The sequence below is a fragment of the Exophiala mesophila genome (assembly GCF_000836275.1).
Source record: "Exophiala mesophila strain CBS 40295 unplaced genomic scaffold supercont1.4, whole genome shotgun sequence".
Taxonomy (NCBI): domain Eukaryota; kingdom Fungi; phylum Ascomycota; class Eurotiomycetes; order Chaetothyriales; family Herpotrichiellaceae; genus Exophiala; species Exophiala mesophila.
In genome coordinates, this window is record NW_015622507.1 from 4,469,951 (window position 1) to 4,491,612 (window position 21,662).

At 50.0% G+C, this 21,662-nt stretch overlaps 7 protein-coding genes across 8 annotated transcripts; 4 read left to right on the forward strand and 3 right to left on the reverse strand.

The window, feature by feature from the left end:
- Positions 1-42: 42 nt before the first annotated feature.
- Positions 43-6,079, reverse strand: PV10_06646 (uncharacterized protein). Its single transcript, XM_016371468.1, has one exon. The coding sequence runs from the start codon at positions 1,789-1,791 to the stop codon at positions 97-99; it is 1,695 nt and encodes a 564-aa protein (XP_016223761.1). The 5' UTR covers positions 1,792-6,079; the 3' UTR covers positions 43-96.
- On the forward strand, positions 2,621-5,995 carry PV10_06647 (uncharacterized protein). Its single transcript, XM_016371469.1, has 3 exons — positions 2,621-4,726; positions 4,777-4,989; positions 5,052-5,995. The coding sequence occupies exons 1-3, from the start codon at positions 2,752-2,754 to the stop codon at positions 5,876-5,878; spliced, it is 3,015 nt and encodes a 1,004-aa protein (XP_016223762.1). The 5' UTR covers positions 2,621-2,751; the 3' UTR covers positions 5,879-5,995.
- Positions 6,080-6,272: 193 nt separating the features above from the next.
- On the forward strand, positions 6,273-9,130 carry PV10_06648. 2 transcript variants are annotated; one of them, XM_016371470.1, is made up of 7 exons: positions 6,273-6,500; positions 6,584-6,624; positions 6,683-7,727; positions 7,788-8,193; positions 8,251-8,464; positions 8,532-8,854; positions 8,909-9,130. In XM_016371470.1, exons 1-7 carry the CDS (start codon positions 6,409-6,411, stop codon positions 8,924-8,926), a joined length of 2,139 nt encoding a protein of 712 aa, XP_016223763.1. In that variant the 5' UTR covers positions 6,273-6,408; the 3' UTR covers positions 8,927-9,130. The 2 variants fall into 2 exon arrangements, with proteins under 2 accessions (XP_016223763.1, XP_016223764.1); XM_016371471.1 differs by having other exon boundaries at positions 6,273-6,624.
- Positions 9,131-9,157: 27 nt separating this feature from the next.
- On the reverse strand, positions 9,158-11,534 carry PV10_06649 (uncharacterized protein). The gene is made up of 3 exons (XM_016371472.1): positions 11,304-11,534; positions 9,682-11,245; positions 9,158-9,622 (listed from the first exon to the last, which is right to left on the reverse strand). Exons 2-3 carry the CDS (start codon positions 11,003-11,005, stop codon positions 9,201-9,203), a joined length of 1,746 nt encoding a protein of 581 aa, XP_016223765.1. The 5' UTR covers positions 11,006-11,245; positions 11,304-11,534; the 3' UTR covers positions 9,158-9,200.
- Positions 11,535-14,360: 2,826 nt separating this feature from the next.
- On the reverse strand, positions 14,361-18,356 carry PV10_06650 (uncharacterized protein). The gene is made up of 4 exons (XM_016371473.1): positions 17,700-18,356; positions 17,385-17,632; positions 15,065-17,329; positions 14,361-15,011 (listed from the first exon to the last, which is right to left on the reverse strand). Exons 1-4 carry the CDS (start codon positions 17,758-17,760, stop codon positions 14,877-14,879), a joined length of 2,709 nt encoding a protein of 902 aa, XP_016223766.1. The 5' UTR covers positions 17,761-18,356; the 3' UTR covers positions 14,361-14,876.
- Positions 18,357-18,540: 184 nt separating this feature from the next.
- Positions 18,541-19,988, forward strand: PV10_06651 (ATP synthase F1, gamma subunit). The gene is made up of 4 exons (XM_016371474.1): positions 18,541-18,704; positions 18,779-18,828; positions 18,885-19,543; positions 19,602-19,988. Exons 1-4 carry the CDS (start codon positions 18,649-18,651, stop codon positions 19,728-19,730), a joined length of 894 nt encoding a protein of 297 aa, XP_016223767.1. The 5' UTR covers positions 18,541-18,648; the 3' UTR covers positions 19,731-19,988.
- A 410-nt stretch (positions 19,989-20,398) lies between these two features.
- On the forward strand, positions 20,399-21,544 carry PV10_06652 (uncharacterized protein; the record flags this gene model as incomplete). Its single annotated transcript, XM_016371475.1, has 1 exon — positions 20,399-21,544. The coding sequence occupies one exon, from the start codon at positions 20,399-20,401 to the stop codon at positions 21,542-21,544; it is 1,146 nt and encodes a 381-aa protein (XP_016223768.1).
- Between the last annotated feature and the right edge of the window lie 118 nt (positions 21,545-21,662).

Consider the following 21,662-nt stretch of genomic DNA (forward strand, 5'->3'; position numbering starts at 1 on the left):
GTGTCGACATGCGAACGTATTTCAATACTTATATATGTCTATCAAACCGTTGCGCCATTACGTACGGTCGCGCCCAGCAAATCTAACGATCAAGACCTAATCCGAAGACTCCTGTGACTTGGGAGTTACAGTATCGACGGGAATTCCATGTTTCTCCTTCACCATATCCAACTCTTCGGCGGTAGTGTCCTCCATCAAAGCAACGCCCAATCTAGCGGCCTCGGGCGCGCTGAAAGTGGCATAGTAATCGACATCGTCATATTGACCCAGACCTTGAGGCGGGAACACCTTGTTGAGCGCGAAATACAAGGTGAAGCTTATGGCCAGACCCAGTGGGAAAGCGAGGTAGAACATCTCCATGCAGGCTGATGGTACCTGGACCGAGGAGTTGACGTTGGCAATGAAGCCGGGTAGTTGTGGCGCCCAACCGCAGACCCAGGCGACGAAGGCGCGTGGGTTGACTCCTCGTACGTAGTAGTAGATTCCTGTAGGAGCGGGTGTGTAAAGGTCCGACAACTTCATGCGTCGGCGTCGGATGAAGAAGTAGTCGCAAATCTGGATCCCGCACATGGGTCCTAGGAAGACAGAGTAGGCGCCCATGACGCTGATGAACGTTCCTGCCGACGCGAGCAGTTCCCATGGACACATGGCAATCGAGAGTACCAGTGCAAAGTATGCTCCTCGTCGAATGTTGAAGTATTTGGGGATCAGACCGGCCATGTCCATGCCAGCAGAGAATGCGTTGTCGATCGTGTTGATGGCCAGCTGACAGACCACCAATCCAATACCGGCAAAGAATGCGCCCGCACGCGATCTCGCATTGTAATCATCGTCCAGCCATCGTAGCAGCAGATCTGGCGGATTCCAGATCGCTTCACCATAAAGTTGCATCGATGCTGAGCCAGTCAGGCATCCGAAGAGTGGAAGAATTGTTCCTAGTGTAATAATCGAGAACCATTGTCCAAATATCTGATCACCCGGTTTCCGTGCGAAACGCGAATAATCTGCTTGATTGGTCAAACCCACGGCAATCCCCCCGATAACTGTCGTGATACCTTGAACAATGGCCCAGCCGAGTTGGCTACCAGATTGCGCCGTGGCTGGCGCCGACAGAAGCGGACCGGCCCCCTTGGCGGTGCTGAGAACATAGATCATCATCGAGATCAGTGTGGTGACTGAGATGGTATTCATGTAAAAGAGAAGCTTGCGCGTCTTTTCTGGTGGAATCCAAAGCATAGGAATGGTGATGATGTTATAGACTACCCAACCGACGAAGTTTTTGGTCGTGGTGCTGGCCGATTCCGGCAGGGTGTTGTGCATGTTATGGTAGGACGAGAAGATGGAGCTCAGCACTGCCGTGACGCATAGTCCACCTGTCCAGGACTGGACGGCGAACCAAGTCAAGCTGAGAATGATGCGCTGAATGATGATGATGTACGCTCCATAGACGCCCCAGATTCCACGGGACAGAACAGGAAATCCAATGTGCCAATTGGCGCCTACGGCTCCGTTACAGACAGCGACAATGGCGATGATGATTTTTCCAAGGATCACAGCGATCATAGTCTGCCAAACTGACAAACCCACTGCAATCAATGAAGCGCCGAGTTGCCAGTTGCTGAGGGCGATCTGGTTGATGGCCCAAAACGAAAGGTACGCCCACACATCCCATAGGCGACGAGAAGGAGGAAGAGGACGGATGTCATCGTTGATCCAGACTGAAGATTCGCCCTGGAGTCGAAGATGTACCCGTCCCGGTTTGAGGCCTGCGAACCTCGTCCGCAGAGACATGGTTTGTTATGATTTTCAGTCGGCCACGAATGGTTGCAAGTATGGGAAAGTCCCAGAGTGATGAGGGTCCTTTGCTATGGTTGGAGAATGAGTCTTATAGTCCTGACGGCATATCCAGTACCAGTCCCTTGAGTAACCAGAAATTCGGGCCGTGTCAGACAACTGGAGGGCAACGTCGAAGAGTGAAAGGGCTATCATCCGTTCCCGTAAGTCTCACCGTTTGATAGGGATAGAAATGGATCGCGCTTGAATAGGCTCAAAATAGCCTATCAATCCAAGGAGCCGGATAAAGTATAGATAACAGTGCGAACGGTATGGCAGGTGTGAAAACATCTAGAAGTCTGGAAGAATTGGGCCCCAGGCGTCTCGATCAAGTCGAGCATACGTATAACAAGATCTCCAGGCCACGGAAGCGAGGCACCTGGGTATCGACTTTCGGACCAGAGAGTGTGGATATTCCAGGGTCCCGCAAATAAATGCCCGAGCACGAGATCGTAGTGTTGCCATGAACCCCGGAGGCCTATCTTTCTCGCCGGATTCTCCAATTACCGCCACGCTTGGCTCCCGTAGCTTTTTCAAAGAACCTATCTGTGGAGAATGCTGGGGCGTCTGTAATGCACCGGTAGATAACCAGCATGACCAATGAGAATAGTAATCGTCTAAAACTGACTTTAGAATAGGCTTATAGTTTCGGCGAAGACACGTGTGACTGGTACGTAAACGTGGCCAACCCTGGAAACGATGAACGAGCTGACTGAATATACCAGAGGCTCAGATCGCCTGCCCAGCGGATACGACATGACCACACGTTATTGCTAAGCCGGTCGTACCTCGAACGCATGTCAGTGGTGGGTACCGAATATTCTCTGAGAGGCAATTTTAGATCTGGTATATGTACGATGTAGCCAGTATTGGTCGGGATCCAAGGTTGTCCAAGTTGCTCGACGATTCCTCATCAAGATGGGCTCAATACGATCACAACACTCTCTCAGAATAGGGGTCGATGTCGGAGGCACCAACACTGATGCGGTGATTCTTGATCTCGATGCTGTGGATCAGCCTAACCGAGGGGTGCTCGCCTTTCACAAGACCCCAACGACGAGTCCCAATGTGACCGACGGGATCGAGACTGCGGTGGGCAAAGTACTGAGTCAAATTGGCAACGGCGTGTCCAACGTCTCGTGCCTCATCATTGGGACGACCCATTTCCTCAACGCAGTCATCGAGCGGGACTCTCGACGTCTTTCCAAAGTTGGGGTGATTCGGCTGTCCAAGAGCTTCACCAGGGACATTCCACCTTTTTCAGATGTACCAGAGGATCTAACTCAGTTGCTGAACGGCTACTGCGGTTATATTGATGGAGGTCTGCATATCGATGGCTCGGAAGAAGCGCCCATTCAGAAGGACCAGGTGCTTAAAGAATGTGATGCAATCGAAAAACTGGGTCTCAAAGCTGTTGTGATTTCTGGAGTGTTCTCTCCTATCGACAAACATTTCGAGCAGGAGATTCTTGTTCGTAAGATCATGCAAGAGCGATTGCCACACGTGGATATTGTCTGCTCTTCTGAAGTGTCCAACATTGGTCTCTTGGAAAGAGAAAATGCATCAATTCTCAATGCATCCATTCTCTCCTTCGCCAGACGTACAATCCACGGCTTTCGCGCGGCTATGAAGAGACTGGGACTCTCATGCCCACTCTTTATTTCTCAAAATGACGGTACAGTGATCGACTCAGTCTCCGCAGCGTCTTTGCCCATCAAGACTTTCTCATCCGGACCGACCAATTCCATGCGCGGTGCTGCATATCTTGGACTTGGCTATGGGCGCAAAAACGAGGAACGCGTGTCAACGATTGTCATTGACGTGGGCGGCACCACCACTGACTGTGGTGTTCTGCTCCCATCCGGCTTTCCGAGAGCAGCCAGTGCGTATGTGGATGTTGCAGGGGTGACAATGAACTTCCCTATGCCTCATCTCGCTTCAATTGGTTTGGGAGGTGGTTCCATCGTTCGACGGCACGGCTCTGATGTGTCAGTTGGTCCAGATTCCGTTGGATACCAGCTCACCTCGCGAGCGAGGGTGTTTGGTGGCGACGAACTCACAACCACGGATATTGCGGTCGCTGCAGGTCAAGACATCGGTGACTCTTCGCGAGTCAAGGATCTCGACACTGATCTCATTCGACGAACTCAACTGAAGATCAAGCGGATGCTAGAGAACGTCATTGACCGTCTAAAATTGACGCCAGCGCCGTTGCCTGTTCTATTGGTTGGAGGAGGTTCCATTGTCTGTCCTCTCGAGTTGGAGGGTGTGTCAGAAGTCATTGTCCCAAAGTTCCACGCTGTGGCCAATGCCGTCGGCGCAGCAATTGCGAGAGTCTGTGGAACTGTCGACACCATTTATGTCACACAAGATATGACTTTGTCCGAGGCCCTAGAACATGCTAAAGAACAGGCAATCGCCAAAGCCGTCGATGCTGGCGCGGATGCTGATACGGTCACGGTCGTCGATGTTGAGACATTACCAATTCCCTATGTAGCCGGACAAATTCGAGTAATCGTTAAGGCCGTCGGCGATCTCTCAATCGACTATATCTCAAGCAGCAAAAATCTTGCCGATGCAGAGGAAGAAAGTATGTGGGACGACAGGGACAACTCAGCCAAACCAGAATCAGTTTCGGCGCCAAAGAGCCTCGAACGGTTCAATTTCGACACATATCGGCCACAGATTGTAAACAACGCAGCCTTGGGCAGAAATGAATGGGTTGTCTCCGAAACCGACATCCAATGGATACGAGACGGTTGCTATATTCTAGGTTGCGCTGGAGGGGGTTCACCGAAAGCTGAATACCTGAAGCTTCGCGACCAGATCCGGAATGGGCGCACCGTCAGGGTTATTGACAGTTCTTCTCTTCCCGAAACAGCCCTCATATACTGTGAGTCTAAATATGCTCTTGTGCATTGGGTCATGCTAACAACATTTCAGGGGCTGGGATGATGGGATCACCTGCAGTCTCGATAGAGAGACTCAATTCTTCCGAATGTCTCCATGCTGTGGCAGATTTGATGGAATACCTCGGCCACGAGTCCTTCGATGCGATCATGGGTCTTGAAATTGGTGGCGCGAATGGACTAGAGCCTCTGCTTATCGGATCCTCCCAGGGATTTGATCGACCTGTCATTGATGGGGATTGGATGGGTACGTAATCGTCCAAATCTCGGCACAGTCGCTTGAGGAGAGAACATGCTGACAGCTGATAGGACGAGCATATCCAACTTACTGGCAGACCACGTTGGCGGTGTATGAGCCTGGACAGCTTACACCATGTGCCATCGCATCTGGAGACGGCAAGTCGATCGTCATGATCAAATCACCCAACGATGAGATTGTGGACCGGGCCTTGCGTGCATCCTGCTCAGAAATGGGTTCCCGGGTCGGCATGGCTGCGAAACCAACGACGACAAAACGGGTGAGAGAATATGGCGTGCTGAATACGGTGTCCTTGGCCTGGAGAATAGGCCGGTCAGTGGCACGGGCACAACAAGAGAGTACCATCCACACGGTGGCGGAACAGATTATTGATGCCGTAGGTGGCCCCACAACGGCGAAGATTCTGTTCCGAGGAAAGATTGTAGCAGTCGAACGAAGACTGTTCAAGGGACATTCATATGGTGAGATCACCATCAAACAGGTGCAAGCCGATGAAGAAGAGAATCGACATGAGGTAGCGGCAGTTGCTGAAGGTGGAGTGTTGAAAATCCCGTTCAAGAACGAGAACATCTATGCCAAACATGTGGCCGAGGACGGATCCGAATCATACATTGCCACTGTGCCTGACCTTATATCTGTTCTGGATACGCAGTCAGGTCTGGCTCTGGGTGTGCCAGAGTATCGATACGGATTGATGGTGACTGTATTGGCCATTGCATGCTCGCCACGCTGGACAGACACACCAAGAGGCCTGGAATATGGTGGACCTAAGGCATTTGGATACGATATTGAGTACCGACCGGTTGGGACATATGTCGAGCCCAAGAGTGTGATTGCAGAGTATGCTGGTACAGCTGCTACTACTGCACCACAGTGACTGAGTGATTCAGCATGAGAAGAGGATCTGGTCTGGTTAGGAAGTTGCATGGGAGGGGTTTTGGGACGCCACCTATATCCATTTTCAGGTGTACTTCTTGTAGAATCAACATTTGGTCAGATGTTTCCTGTGTTGAAGAGTGTTTTGGTGTAGGAGTAGAGTGTAGAAGAGACTGCGCAGGTGAAGACGCAGACGCAGACGCAAACGTAGACGTAGATAATTTCTCACTGACAATTGTCAGTCGTACCTGCCGATGGGACCTCTGTTGGGTGTCTGCCGCTCCTGCCTGATGGGAAGCGGATGTGATGCCCCTCAAGACCACGTGACCAACCACGTTGCACTTTCTTGGAAACGACAACCACCATCATTGCGCTCAGTGCGCCTCATTATGCCTCATCAAACCAATCCAACATTCAACAGGATTCAATAGCAAGACGACACACTTCATCCCGCAATGCCTCTCGATCTCACCCACCGCCCGCCAGGATCAGCCTAGGTGCATTGAGTTCGGGCTGACCTCGGTCCTCACCATGGCACAAATCCCCTCAGACAAGAACTTGGCTGGCCCCTCTGCCATGAATCAAGAACGCGAGCCTGTCTATGCGGCCCGGAAAAAACAGGCGTAGGTCCACGAGGCTTGAGGAGATACTTGCATCTCGCTTGATGTCTTGTATCGTTGCCAATATCGACTGACTCTTGCTGCAGATGCTCTAGGTGTCATACGAAAAGGATCAAGTGTCTGGGAGGTATGCCTGATCCCGCCCATGCGGTTATCTGATCGTTGCACTGATTGACTCGACATAGGACCACCCTGTAGAAATTGTGCTCTTTCTTCTCTACCCTGCATATTTCCTCTGTCGCGCAAACACCGGAGCACAAGCATCCAACATGCAACAGTCCAATTCACTGGTGTTGCCCCAGACGAAAGATTATTGGGCGCTGGTCCCAGCAATCTGCAATCGGCTACGGCCTCATTCTGGATCGAAAGTTATCGACGCCCTGAGAAGGACTTTAGTTCTAGTCGATCAAGCCAGAGTCAATATGGCCGAAGAAAACGCCCCAATTACCGTGGAAATCCTACTGATGAGACCTTTGTTGAGCAAAGTGTCGCTTGGATGGCTGAACAACGATCAGAATTGCTGAAGCGAGACGATGTCTCATTCAACCCATCCTGGGCATCTCTTGGTCCATCCTCATTTGATCTGGTGGACTCGGGACTGGAGATCTCCATCGACACCGTTCTCTCCCGCCCAACCCTCCCATCTAGAACCTCCAAGCCGGTCAAAATCCGCCTACCACCCTACAACCACAGCACCTACCTCATCCAGGTCCTCGAGACAGCCATTGGAGACCAGCAGCATTACTTTCGGCGCAGAGATATTCGTGCAAAGTTGGCCCGCATGCACCAATCTCCCGATTCCGCTCAGAGCAAAGACCAGGGCTGGCTCTGCCACTGGCTTTCAATAGTTGCACTTGGTGAGCTGTACAGCGTCAACATGCAATCACAGCTAGACCCACACAATTCTCTGGCCTCCGAGAAGGCTGTCGGTGCCGGCGTACACGAGAGCCCTGGGATGGAGTATTATCAACAGTCTGTGAGCCTCCTTCAACAAGTCGCCGAAAACCCCGACATCCAGTATATCGAGACTCTGTGTCTGCTGGCCCTCTATGCCTTCTCTATCAACCGTATCAACACCGCCTACATGTATGTCGGTGTATGCATGCGTGCCGCTTTGTCCCTTGATCTTCACCGGCACCCTCAGGATTTCCCTTCCGAGCGGTCTACTCTGCCGGCTGTGGAGCTGGAACACCAAAAAAGACTTTTCTGGACCGTTTATTACCAAGATTTGTGCGTGCAACTTATCTGACCCTCAAGTCTGACACATTTTGACTAAAAATGTCTACTTAGGTTGGCCACGAGTACCACAGGACGCCCGTGGGGTGTTCTCGATGACGAGATTACAGTTGACTATGCAGACTCCAGCCGCCTCTCGGCAGAGGAGATGCTGGAGTTCTTTGATGACCAAGAGTCGAATATCCACCTTGAACTCATGCGCCTAAGAAGCCAGGCCTACTCGTCGCTTTATGGTTATGCTGGCACCGCCATCAATCCTTACTCCAACATTTCCCTGTTCGACTTCAATCTCGGCGACTGTCTCACACAGCAACACCTGGATAAGATCCATGAATTCAATCGGGCACTCAATACATGGGAAGCCGATCTACCGACAGCAATGAGGATTGCACGGAGCTGGGACGGTTCAATGATGAACATCAACCGTATCAACGCCAATATGTATCTGATATATCACCAAGTACTTACTTCTTCCCCTGCTTATCCGCCTTTTGACCATTACTGATCAGACTTGTAGTCCATCCTCGTCATTGTTCGACCAGCACTCTTCAATGCATACAATCTGCTGTGTAACTCCCAATCAATTCCCGTCATATCGCACGAAGCAAACCGAACGAAAGCCCAACCGAGCATTCCAGCACACGTTCTCCAAGTGTTTTTCATGTCTTCCATGTCTTCAGCGAGGGAGACTGCTTCTATTCTGCAATGGCTGCGGGATCAAGGGTGTCTTCGTAAGTACCACTCGGCGACCTCCCGACTCATCCCCAAGGATGATTGCCTTTCTGACTGCCTTCCCAGCAACATATTCCTACTTTGTAGCCAGCTTCTCATTCACCGCTACCATTGCGCTGTATGTCGCTCGAGCACTTCATTTCGCCGTCTTCCACGACCCCTACCTCATGAGTCTGTTTCCCTTTGAACAGAACGATCACGCTGCGCTGGAGACGGTGGTTCAACTCCTCAACCAGCAAGCCTCGGCCGGCAACTTGCCTGCAATAGAATTTGCTCGACTCTCACGGCTACTAGATAACAACCTGCAAGCCTTGCAGTCGGCGATACATACCGCTGTGAACTTTGGCGACGTTGATCTCAACTTCTTAACACCCGAAATCTTATTGTCGGTGAGTAGATCATCTTGCGTGGCTTTGAATGGACATAATTGACTGACCAAGCAGGAGGGCGACAATGGTTGACTTGGAGTGGGATATGAAATGAAAACTCAACTAGGATCTGGGCACCCATCGGGATTGGGATTTGGATCTTCCTCGTGTAGCGTTTCAGGGGCTTTATCACGAGCACCGGAATTAGACATTGGATCGATTAGATATCCTGGATATAACACGGGTAATAGAAGCAGTTATGGTACTTGTGACTTGTCGCCAATACTATTGCAAAATGTCAAATCATGCAAACTATACGTATATCTCTATTAGTCATTACCCTCATCATGACCGTTCAACTGGCTCTTCAGCTCACGTCATCCTTCTTGACCGGTGTCGTCTCGACATCTACGACATTCTTCTCCTCATCGTCGACCGACAGTCCTTCGTGAGTGAGGAGCTGCTCTGACACGACCTGCTCGCGTTTCAGGCCTCGTGCACGAATGGCCTTTTGAGCCTCAGTTGGCCAGAAGGAACAGATGACCCAGTACATGACAAACGAGGTACAGAAGGACAGAATCCAACCCATGGAGAAGAGATTTCTTCCTCCGTCATTGACACCCGGTGCGCCTAGTGTGGCAACGAAGCCAGGGAAGGGAAGGGCAATTCCGATCAGATAGGCAATCAGAGCTTGTATATTCCACCCTTTATGGTATCGATAGTACTCGTTGTCCTTGGTGGGGTCGAATAGATGAGAAACAAAAAAGTTTCCTTTTATCATCATGAAATCTGCGAGCCATTTGTTAGTTACGAGTCCGTTGGATTGTCAAATGTTGGGCTAGTCTTACATTCTGAAATCATAATGGCAACCACCGAGGCCATGAAGAGACCATAACCGGACAGGAAGGATGTAAAAGCCCTTGCAGAGGCCAAAATCTTCCATGGGACCACGGCATACCCGAGGAATTCGGCGAGGAAGAAGCCTCGTCTCATGTCAATGTATCGTGGAGCCAACAGAGTGACATCGGAGCCAAAGGGGATCATATTGGCTGCGATGTTGGTGCCGAGAATACCAATCGTCCAGGTGAATGCGGCCAAGAAGATAGCAAACCGAGCTCCTCCGTTGAAGTGGCGATCCATGATGGCGTCCAGAAGATCCCAGGGGTTCCACAATTGCAGGCCCCAGACGTTGTTGATTGCTGCAGTGGCGAGAATACCAAACGTCGCCGACAAGGTTGATGCAAGAGGCTGAACCAGCACTTGAGACCATACTGCGGCGCCTGGGGTTTTGGACCATCTGGCAATGTCAGGCTGATTGGTGATGAGCGTAGCCTGGTTACCCATGCCGCTGTTGATGGCATGCATGAACAACCATCCCAAGGGTCGACTTCCGGTCACCGCGGGCAAGGCGCCACCGAATTGTGCCTTTGTCGCAACCATACAATAGATAAACACTCCGAACACAGCGGGTAGCATTATTAGTCCCTTGAACCAGAAGAATCTGACGAGTTGATAAGGTCGGTAGAAGCAGAAATAGAAGTGGATGAGCCAGAACAGAAAGAAAGCGATCATGCGGTTGGTGGTGATTCCAACGGATTCGGGGATCGCATTCGGAATGTCGTGAAAGGAGCTGCCGAAGATTGCGCGAAGCATGTTTGCAAAGTAACTCGCGCCGGTGTAAAGCTGAACTCCGTACCAGATGACTGCTAGAGCAGCTCTGGCCCCGACAAAGTAGTAGCTAGCATAGAAGCCAAAGATGCCACGACACACAGCGGGATAACCAATGTGGTACATGGTGCCGACCCTGGAGTTGAAAGCCTTTGCAAGGGATGCAATGGCCTGGGCGATGAAAATGACGACAATTGCTTGCCACCAACTCAAGCCGATGCCAACCATGACGGCACCCAGACTCCAGTTGCCGAAGGAGAGACCAAAGTAGAACATGCAGTAGGTTTTGAAACCCCATGTGCGCTTCTCTGGGGGAGTGGGCTCCAGATCCTCGTTCATCCATCGAGGATCGGCTCGTTTGTAGTGGCCGGTGGTCGTACCATCTTCGATGGTGTTTCTTACTTCGATTGCTCGAAGAAAAGCCTCTTTGCTACTAAATGCCTCCTTGATGGCCTGCTTCTTGCTCGCCACCTTCTCTTTGAAACCTGCCATTGAGATGGCCATGGTGAGGGTAATGATTAGGTTGATTAGATTGGCATATGAACCACGAAAGAGAACGTGGCAGGGACGATCTCACCTTGATATACATCTGCTTATCTAGTTGGACTTACCTGACAGTCATCCACAGCATCGCTGAAATGGCACTGAGCCACGGGTGGTAAGAATTGAGTTGACGCGGCGGCCCAGTTGAGTGGATATCGCCCTAGAACATTATCGTGACAATAGATGTCCCACCAGTATCCTCTGATAAGGTTAGAATACACCTGGAGTGCCGCAAAGAGGTAGAGGTCGTGTATTGAACCTATGGAGATGACAAACGGGCGGACTGGCCATGGTGGACACATGTTGGTCTTGACTTCTGATAACAACCGCATAAGGGACTTATCCGCACTCGCCTGGAAGATCATTGTCAAATCAAGCGGTATCGTGTGGACACATGGCTGGACAATCAGAGGTCAGATTTCTGCGGAGACTCGTGCTTGGCCTCTAGCGCGGGACGCCGTCTGGGGACGGGAAGCGGGTATCCGTTGATATCAGGGAATGATAAAGGAACGCTGTGCAAGAGGGTAGGGGGAACGGGCAGCTTTCCAGCAAGATTGTGAGGCTATCTGAGGGTATCGCTTTAACAACGTTCAGAACCCGTATTCTGTCTGTTTAGACTGTCTATTGTGAGGCGAGACAAACATCAGGGAAGATGATTGTAGTCGAGATGGCGGGAATGTGCCAAGACGCTAGTGAGCGTCGAATGCCCGGAAGAGGCAAGTAAGGATGCCAAGATCGCATTTGACCAATTACATCTATCCAATACTTTGCATCTGACATGGTTCGCTCAACTCCATTTCTTACCAAGGGCCGACTACATGTCTCTCCTATCATTGGAGCGCGTGGCTGATCGCCATCTATGGATAGTAGCCGACTACCATGCAGACATTGGCTCTACCGCAGAAGCACGCTCTTGCCAGCGCACACCTCTCACTCTATGTCTCACGGTCTTCGCAACCACGCCATTGGTAATGGTCAAATGGATAGAGGAGACGAGGCACGGTCAGCTCGCGTCTGTATAACTCCCACCGCTAGAACTTCCGACCGTGCCTTTTGTCCACTATTGTCTGGTCAATATACGGAGTACGTGGTGATTTCTTGGGGTAAATGTGTACAATCCGGGGAGATGTCCGCCGTCCCTTGATCCCCCTCCCCTCCTTGGGTGCCCACGACCGCCTTATCAGGTATCTAATAAGGACTATCACCTATCTATCTGACGCAAAGTGCCATATCTGGTTCGTCGAAAACCGTATCTCCTGCTGTTATCATGTCCGATAACAATCATCTTGTTATCACTCGTCTTCCCCACAATCTAATACTCGACTCGGGTGCCGGGCAGGGGCCAGGAGGGATTCAGGGTCGCATGGGAGAGGGATCCCCGGGTATAACGGGAGAAAAGGCATGGTGTTTGTAGGATGTCCATCCACCTGGTTCATAGTATTGGTCTAATGATCCCCTCAAGCAAGTCATTCCACTGCCACCCGCTACGAACCTGGTCCATTATTGTGACTCACGAACCACTATTCAGGGAAGATAACAAAGCGTACCGCGATTACAATCAACGATTCCATACTACAGGGACTCTGTTTTCCAAAGTCAAGATATCATTGGCCGATCAACCATAGATTCGAGCCGCTTTGGGGTTTATCAGTATTGCTAGAGTCGAAGTTGTGAATTGCGCTATATATCTTGTATGTACATCTCACCTATTTCAAACTTTCCCCAGTCCCCCTGGCAGCCGAGACCGTACCCTAATCCCAAACCAAACAGTAACACAACAATCTCATCATGATCAGCCGCGCCCCAATTGACGAAGAAAAGACGGCCGACGGCCCAAAAGGCATCTTTCCCTCTGACCAGGAGCGCAAGAACGGTGTCTATAGCCTTGAAACAGTTGGCAAGATCCTTTCTGCCCTTCATCAAGATGGTCTCGTCGTCCTCAAGGACATCATTGATGTCGACCATATCGATGCCATCAACGAAGCCATGTGCAGTGAGGTGGATGGCATCCTTGCCGATCCAACAAAGTTCTTCAACCATGGATTGAAATGTAAATTGACCTTCTAGACAGCGTTATCACGATATGTGGATGACAAGGCTGACATAACTAAAGCCAACTTCTTGCAACGACCACCTGTGACTAACCCCGACCTTCTATATGAGGATGTGTACTTCAACCCATTCTTACATCAGATTGCCAACAGGTATGTGATGAGGCACAATGCGGTTGGATGATTATGACTAATTGGTTCGACAGCTACCTTGGATCCAAGCCCATTCTCAACTGGTTGACCTCCAACAATGCTCTGGCCAACACTGGTGGAATGCGCCAACCCGTCCACAAGGACAACGGCTACATCCACCCCAAGTTTCCTTTCTACTTCATTGCCAACATTCCCCTGGTCGACTTCAGTGTCGAGAACGGCTCGACCGAGTTCTGGCTTGGAACACACGCACATACCGACGAGAACGATCAACGCAAGTCCGAGACCGAGGCCGACCGTAAAATGTATCCATACTCTATGCCCAACGATCCCATCCCACCTGTGAAGGAGGACGTTCTAGAGGCTCGAAGACAAGTACGCCCACCTATTCAACCTACCTGCAAGAAAGGCGACATCATGATCCGAGACTTGCGCACATGGCACGCGGGAATGCCCAACAACAGCTCCGAGCACCGTATCATGTTGGCTCTAGGATACATGGTACGTATTGTGACGGCACTAGACTTTCATATAGCGCTTATCAGATGTGCTGGTCAACTAACAAATATCCATTGCAGTCCCCATCTTACGCCAACCACGTCCAGCGATGCCATCTCCCTGCCTCGCAAAGCCGTTTCTTCCTCGAGAACTCTCAGGGCAAGATCGAGCTGCGCGCCGATTTCTATTCCGACGAGGAGTACCCGAACGTCAAGCGAGACACACACTTCACCACTCGCCCTTCTTACTTGTGAGCATGAGAAAATAAATGCCCTCATGGGTTGACTTTGGGACTGCTGGGCATGGAACTCGATTGACCGACCAACCTATGCACTGAGATGAAGGCGTACTCCGACACTTTCTATCATGATCTATATGTCCCAAATAAAAGATTCCTTCTATCTTCAATCGAGCGCCATGCCCGGGCTATTCTTTCTTTTTGAAACTAAACTCATACTTATAGAGAGACCCTCAGCCTTGTGTGGCCAACTCCCTTATCTAACAGAACGATAGTCGGTCTGTCACGTGCACTTTCCATGCATCTATCCACAGTGAACTTTATTTCAAAGTGATTGGAGCGCGTGAAGGTCTATAGGACCATGTACGAAGCGAGAGTGATTCAATGGGCCGAGGAGGCTGACGCTACCAGTGGTAAGACTCGATATCTATTTTGATCATCTTCTAGAGCCCTTGGAAGAGCCCCAACTTCTATGAACGAACGTACACAGCTTGCCCTCAGACTCTGTGTCTGCCCGTTGTTGACCTTGAGAACAGGGGATACCATGGACCCAAGGACTTTGGCTGCTCAGGTCACCGCCCCACCTTTAAGATACTTTTCAAATCATGCCCTCATGGATTGCGTTGATTCATGTCGCTGCTGCTTCGCACCCATGCTAACAGTCGGCCTGGGCAGGTCACAGCCCACCCAGAAATGGACCATGCAAAACCCGCTCCCGCATATTGAAGGAATAAACAAGCCAAGCCTCCCTTCATACTTTCGTTGTCGTTGACATCACCTCCGAAGTATGTAACATATGTCAGTTGGCATAAATGTGCATCTAAATTTGCTTTCACGATCTGACGATCTTCAGCAACAGCACAAAAATTCCAAGACTTTGTCCAAAGAAAAATCAGAAACTCCAGTCTTCATCCACCGACTTGATGGCCCATTCGAACTTCTCGCGAAGCGTCTTGGAGAAGAAACGTTCAATTGGAACATCAAACTTCTTGGAGAAGACCACTGTGAGACGTGGATCGATATAATTCTGCAGAATTCATTAGCACATGTTTGAGCTAGATCAGCTAGCAAGATACTCACGATCTTGGAAGTTCCCAAAGCCACCTCTTTATTATTCTCCTTGTCTTCGGCTTGAAATTTCATCGTCGCAATTCGTCCGTCAAGCTTCTTGATGTTCTCCTCAAGTTTCTCCACCGAGGGCGACTTGCCCTCGGGTTCGACTTTCTTGGTTTTGGCTTCTTTTTTGAATTTCTTCTCCAAGTCTTTCGCAACCTGAAGTCGCTCCTCGAGCTCCTTGTGCTTCATCTCTTTCTCGCCTTCGGCCTTGAGCTTTTCATTGTCCTTTTCGAATTTCTTGGTGATCTTTTGCTTCTGCTCCTCTACCAGAAAAGCCTGATGCTCCAAGATCCAGGCATCGTCCAGATCATCGGGAAGTTCAAAGTAGTCGGCGCCCTTCTTCTTTTTCATCTTAGGTTCCAGGTTAAGCATCATCTGCTTCAGCCGCCACTGTTGATACCGGAGACCTTTGAGGCGATCACCCAACTTCTCCATTTGGCCTGCATGACTTGCACCAACTGTTCGCTTGTGATTGCAGAGGATGGCGACTTTTCGATTGGCATCGTTGTAGTCTTTGATCTTCTCGGGGATACTGCCTTCCGATTTCATCTCATTAAGCAACCGTGACATTGTGTACGATGCATTGTACGTTCGGAAGACTTTCGCAGTGAGTCCAGGCATATAGTTCTTCAGATGATTGTTGAGCTGAGTTGTTGTGAGTCGATCAAAGATATCGTCTCCTTCACCCTTCGGCGGCTTCTTGAAGATTTTGAGGTTCTTGAACACTTGTGGGTCAACCTCGTCAAACTCCTCATGGAAGCGAATGCTGTCCTTCCCCAAAAAGTCAAAAATAACGGTTGATGGCGGGCGGAGGGTAATATGTTCATATTTGAGAGAGCAACAACCGACAGTGTCGGCTTCGTCCTCGCCTTTCTCATTGCCAGCACGCAGCGCAAACTTGTCGATCAGGTACATGGCGGTAGCTTTCTGTCGTTCGGCCATCAATTCAGATTTGAGATCTTTCTTGTAATCTTTTCTGATGCGATCAATGTGTTTCTTGAGTTCACGAGCTTTTTCAAACTTCTTGTAGTCGCTCTGACCCTTGATGTCGGAATTTGCTGCTAGCATGACGTATTTGTAATTGCCGTTGATGTTCTCTTGCCACATAGCGAGCCATGTTCCCTGCTTGTCATGCTTGATTTCTTTCCATTTGTGGCCCTCGGGAGGTGGAGGGACAGTGGCCTCCTTGCCAATGTTGATCGTGATTTGTTCTGGTTGAACTCTGGTTTTGACTTTGCCGGTCTTTGGATGCTCACCTCGACCACGAAACAGGCCTGGAGGTTCAACGCGGAAATTTCCAACTTTCTGTTTTTTGCCATCCCAGATACAGTACATGTATGGTGCCTCAGCTTTGTCTTTTTCGGCCTTCATAGCTTTCTTTTCGGCGATTGGGATGGCCTTTTTGGCCTCTCTTTGAGCATCATAGTATTCGAAGATTGGCTTGAAATCACATTTGGCAAACTCCTTGATATCCACTTTGTTACCTTCCCCGTCTTTCGCCCCGCCAGTTTTCTTAAGAATTTCCCTGAAGTCTGTGAAGAAGTTCTTCTGGAAGGTCGGGTTCTCCACGTTGTGTGTCGAATTGAGCATACCACCAAAGAAGCCGGCAACTTCTTCAGCATCAGGATGGAGGCTAACAGGGATTCCATTGTACCTGAGTTTGACGTTCTTGGGGAGTGGTTCATAAGGAGGTGGGAAAACCACACCACTGTGCTGGAGAGTTTCCCATTTATTCGTACCATCGCCTTTGGTAGGATCCTCCCACCAGTTGACTTGTCCCTCCTCATCGTCCTCCTCAGGATCGACAGTTTCTTCCTTCTTCACGGGCTTTGACTTTTTAGCTGGTGTCGATGAACCAGCCTTGGCCTTTTTGGCGGATGCATTGGCTGCTTTCTTGGCTAAGGGTACATCGTCGTCACTTGATTCGGATTTCTTAATCTTCTTTGGTGCCGGTGCTGGCTTTTTAGAGGGTTTGACGGTATCCTTCTTCTCATCCCTCCGTATCTGTTTGGCCTCTTTCTCGGCGGCCTTCTCGATGCCTTGTTTCTCTTTGACCAGTTTCTTCTGCAGAGGAACATCCGAGTCAGAGGACTCGCCAATCTGTGCATAGCTTGCACGCGGGGGCTTTGATGTACTAGTCCCATTTTGTTTTGCTTTTGAGACGAGAGGAGCATCGTCAGAATCTGATTCGACGGCGACATTGGGAACAGCTGTTCTTCGTTTTTTGCTCTATTGCAAAGTTGGGTCAGAGGTGAAATCTGTGGGAGAAGGGAAAAACACGTACGAGTGGGAGATCGTCATCACTGCTTTCTGCATCAGCGTAATCGGGGCGAGCGAGTTGGGCCTTGCGCTTTGCAACACCGTTGGCCAGAGAGCTACCAGCATCCACCATGGTAGTGTCGCGATCTTCTTTCTTTATGACACCGTTGACCATTGAGACACCTGGAAGCACTTTACCATTCGTGGGGATTTGGCGATCCAATGCAGCATCGACACTAGATGGGATCTTGTTGGAGGAAAGATGAGAGTTGACTAGACGAGGAGAAGTGAGTACGAGTGCAACAAGCTGATGCAGAATGTGGTGAAGGTTTGGCCGTACCTCGATTTGCAAGATTTGTTTTTCTCTCAGCGAGGGGTACATCATCATCCGAAGACGACATGGTGGGTGTGTGGACTGCAATTCGAGAAGCAAGATGATATGAATATGTAGGAAGTGACAGTCGAGAAGTGGGTCGTGTTGAAGAAGCGAGTATGCTCAGAGGCGAGCGTAGTGCAATGTGGAAGGGTGGAATATTGACGGGCAAGAAGGTACACAAATGCGGTGGTGGAGGTCGAAAGTTGAGAAGAAAGGCGTTTGAAGTAAGGTTAAAGAAAAGGGCGGGTGAAGGAATGTCGGAGGTCCCAGGAGACGCGCAGCGAGATCAAGAGAAGAGTAAGAAGAAAGAAGGTCGAGGTAGAATTAGAGGTGTGATGAGGAGCAGGGCGTTGGACAGAGAAGTGGCTTTTTGAAGGGAGACAGCGAGAAGAGAGGCCCACCAGGACTGAGGTTCTGGAGGTTCTGGAGGTTCTGATGGTCGTTGGAGAGTGAGTGGGTGGCTCTGGCTCAGGCCGCTTTGGGCATCGTTGCCTTTCGTTTCTCTATCGTTCTCGAAAGCTGGCTGGCGGGATCCCTGACGGATCGCACTCGCACCGAATTTGGCGTGACGGGGACGAATTGACAAGTGATTGGTCCGTTGGCAGCAGAATGTCAACGACTGAGAGGACACGAAGGGATGGTTGAGGAAGAAAAACGCAGTGCCGGCGTTGCCCCGAGTCGAGGAGGGTGCAGTCACGTGAAAAACAATGGTAGTCACGTGGAAGCTAACCTGGAACAGCTAGATCCAGTCGAGCTTCAGTTCCGAGAGGGAAAGCACTGCACCTGCAAGTAGAATTCAGGGCTCGCACCAGAACCTCATCGTCGCCATCAATCTCCCCTCCATCAATCTCGTCCCTTGTCTCTTTGTCGACACTGCTTTTGTACAGCTTCGTCGTCAGCCAGACTACGCACGATGCTGTCTAGAGCTGTGAGACCCGCCCTGAGCGCCGGCAATCTGGTCCTGGCCAGGTAAGAGAGAGCTCCTCCTTCGCACATTGCACAATCTGCCAGCTCCGCCAACGTCCATGCTAACGCCTGTTTAGATCTGCTGTGCCCCAGACCGCCGGATATGCCACTCTCCGAGAAATCGAAAGTACGAAAACCTCGAACGACCTCCTTCAAACCCAAAAACTAACCCGTCTCTTGCAGGCCGATTGAAGTCCATTCGCAATATTGAGAAAATCACCAAAACCATGAAGATTGTCGCTTCCACTAAGCTCACTCGCGCTCAAAAGGCCATGGTCGACTCCCGTGCATATGGCGAAGCCGCCAAACAAGTTTACGAAGAGGCCGAGACCAAACCGTTGGAGGACAAGAAAACACTGTTGGTCGTTGCCAGCTCCGACAAGGGTCTCTGCGGTGGTGTTCACTCTGGTCTTACCCGTGCCACCCGACGTCTTCTCGAAGCTGATCCCACTTTGGATCTCGCCATTATCGGAGAGAAATGCAAATCTCAACTCGGTCGTTCGAACGGAAAGAATATTGTCTTGAGCTTTGCCGGTGTTGGAAAGGAGGTTCCCACTTTCGCCGATGCTCAAGCCATCGCCGATCAACTGGTCATGCTGCCTGAAGATTATGCCAGCATCAAGGTCCTGTACAACAAATTCATCAACGCTCAGAGCTACGAACCCGCGACTGTGGAGGCATACTCGGAGGAAGCCATCACTTCATCACCAAACTTTGCTGCCTTTGAAATTGATGACGAGGTCCTTGCCAACCTGCGAGAGTACTCGCTGGCCAACTCCATCTACTGGGCGTTGGCAGAAGGTCACGCTTGTGAAATCTCCGCCCGAAGAAATGCCATGGATGTGAGTTTCCTGCCTGGATATATATTTTTTGTCGACGTGCAACTAATCAAACTCCTAGAACGCATCCAAGAACGCAGGTGACATGATCAGCCGATTTACAATTCTATACAACAGAACCCGACAAGCTGTGATTACCGGAGAATTGGTGGAAATCATCACTGGTGCCACTGCCTCGGAGGATATGTAAGCGGATCGAGGGAGCTGCTTACATTGTTTTGTTAGAATGGAGAATGGGACCAGAAAAGAATTAACAACGTCTAGTTGTACATAAACCAACACAATTTCATTTTCTCCATGCTTATCTTCCACCCCTGTTCACGCAAATGTGTCAATCTGGTCTTTGTCTTTCTCACCATGTCTTACTGTTTGTCATATATCCGCATGTTGATCGATGATCATGTTGACCTAGATGCACATGTTTCTTTGTCGAGTTTTCAAGACTGCCTAGCGGTCTCATTCTTCGTTGCATACCTCAGCCAGGATGTGTCATAAGTCTTTGATTCTACCAGGTAAGGTGATGGCCGCTCCATGTACCTCCTGCATTTATGCTAGCAAACTGAACTGCCTGGCGACATTGATTTGACACTGACAACAAAGGGTGCTGGCTGGCCTCCATGTCTGCCAGAGATCGCTTAATCATACTAGGTTCTATATATCTCTCTCTCTTCCCATGACTTTCTACAATACCATTCCAACAAGCTCAAGCAAATATCCATCTTCATACATTGCCAGAATACAACAAACCAGACCAGACCAGACCAGGAACCATCAGATCAACTCATCAACTACATCTACATCTCAGGAAGAAAGTCTCAACCGTCCACTAACACAAGCCAGTGTTCGTCTTATTACACCATGGCCAAGATCACCAAGATCAAAGCGTGTGTGCCTGGTGCTGAAATTCCATTGAAGAACCACAGCACGGACACCGTTAGTTCTACCTTCACCTTACCCGAAATGAAGTCCGTCGTCTCATCGTTGATGTCTAAGAGTATAGGATCTCTCTTCATGGATGGGGTTTCTCTTCGAATGATGAACAAGTTGGAAGATGCTTACGCTTATCTCATGAAAGGACTTGTCGTTGGACCGGCAGGAGGTGATATCAGCAACCCCCAAGACGAAGAGGATGACAATACCCATCTCATCGGCCTTGCTGCTCTCTTCGCTATTCCCGCGGACAATTACGACGATCACAACGATGATAACGCCGTAGTCGAAGAGGCAGAAGAAGAAGTTGAAGAAGGATTCACCTCCCCTGACATCCTTCCTCCCCCTCCTATGATCATCAACCCCAACCATAGTATCGCATGCGAATTATTCTGCCTTACTGTCCTACACGCCGCAGAACCTGATGTCGTCCGAATTATCGCCATCTTGCTGTTTCTGGTTATCGCATTGCGACTAAGAATGACTACTTTTTCGAAGACGATCATTCTATCCTATGCCGTGCATCGAGCTCTTCGTCCTAATGATTCATGGACAGCCATCTTTCTCATGTATCAGCTCTTGGGATATACCGCTTGTGTGGATTGGAAGGTGTTTTGGAGTACTATTTGGGATGACGTGAGGGAGGAAATGAGTTTGGATATTGTTAGGGAGATTGTGCGATTGGAGGAGATTGAGGGGGTTTATATCGATGTTGGTGGTAATAGGAATGGGGATGGGAATGGGGATGGGACTATCAATGGTATCGCTGACGGTACTGTTGATGGTGTTGTTGATGTTGATGGCGAGGTTGATGGCGAGGTTGACGGCGAGGTTGACGGTGCTGTTGATGACGATGTTGATGGCGACAGTGATGATGGTATTTCTGTTGTCAATATCGATGTCGACAACGATGTTGATGTTGATGACGATAGTGATGGCGGTGTTCCCCTTCATATTGACATGGAGGTGGATAGAGCTATTGCAGATGATGGTACGTGGGTTTCACAAGATGAGGATGAAGCTGAACCTGTCGACCAAGCGTCGCCTATGCCAGGGTTGTGGGTTGGGTTTTAGACTATTTGAAGTGGTATGGTATGCAGGGGCGTTTTGGGTCGTGCAATGGGCTTGTTGATGATGGCATGACGCTGGAACGACAAGCACAGTCTTTGGGCATAGTAGAATGGACATGTAA

Bases quoted from the DNA above. Each gene is read 5' to 3' on its own strand.
- PV10_06646 (XM_016371468.1), bottom strand. From the start codon at position 1,791: ATGTCTCTGCGGACGAGGTTCGCAGGCCTCAAACCGGGACGGGTACAT.
- PV10_06647 (XM_016371469.1), top strand. From the start codon at position 2,752: ATGGGCTCAATACGATCACAACACTCTCTCAGAATAGGGGTCGATGTC. The intron at 4,727-4,776 runs GTGAGTCTAAAT...ACAACATTTCAG, and splicing joins CGAAACAGCCCTCATATACT to GGGCTGGGATGATGGGATCA. The intron at 4,990-5,051 runs GTACGTAATCGT...GACAGCTGATAG, and splicing joins CATTGATGGGGATTGGATGG to GACGAGCATATCCAACTTAC.
- PV10_06648 (XM_016371470.1), top strand. From the start codon at position 6,409: ATGGCACAAATCCCCTCAGACAAGAACTTGGCTGGCCCCTCTGCCATG. The intron at 6,501-6,583 runs GTAGGTCCACGA...CTCTTGCTGCAG, and splicing joins GCGGCCCGGAAAAAACAGGC to ATGCTCTAGGTGTCATACGA. The intron at 6,625-6,682 runs GTATGCCTGATC...GACTCGACATAG, and splicing joins AAGGATCAAGTGTCTGGGAG to GACCACCCTGTAGAAATTGT.
- PV10_06649 (XM_016371472.1), bottom strand. From the start codon at position 11,005: ATGGCCATCTCAATGGCAGGTTTCAAAGAGAAGGTGGCGAGCAAGAAG. The intron at 9,623-9,681 runs GTAAGACTAGCC...AATGGCTCGCAG, and splicing joins TGCCATTATGATTTCAGAAT to ATTTCATGATGATAAAAGGA.
- PV10_06650 (XM_016371473.1), bottom strand. From the start codon at position 17,760: ATGTCGTCTTCGGATGATGATGTACCCCTCGCTGAGAGAAAAACAAAT. The intron at 17,633-17,699 runs GTACGGCCAAAC...CTCCTCGTCTAG, and splicing joins AACAAATCTTGCAAATCGAG to TCAACTCTCATCTTTCCTCC. The intron at 17,330-17,384 runs GTACGTGTTTTT...ACTTTGCAATAG, and splicing joins GTGATGACGATCTCCCACTC to AGCAAAAAACGAAGAACAGC.
- PV10_06651 (XM_016371474.1), top strand. From the start codon at position 18,649: ATGCTGTCTAGAGCTGTGAGACCCGCCCTGAGCGCCGGCAATCTGGTC. The intron at 18,829-18,884 runs GTACGAAAACCT...CGTCTCTTGCAG, and splicing joins CACTCTCCGAGAAATCGAAA to GCCGATTGAAGTCCATTCGC. The intron at 19,544-19,601 runs GTGAGTTTCCTG...TCAAACTCCTAG, and splicing joins CCCGAAGAAATGCCATGGAT to AACGCATCCAAGAACGCAGG.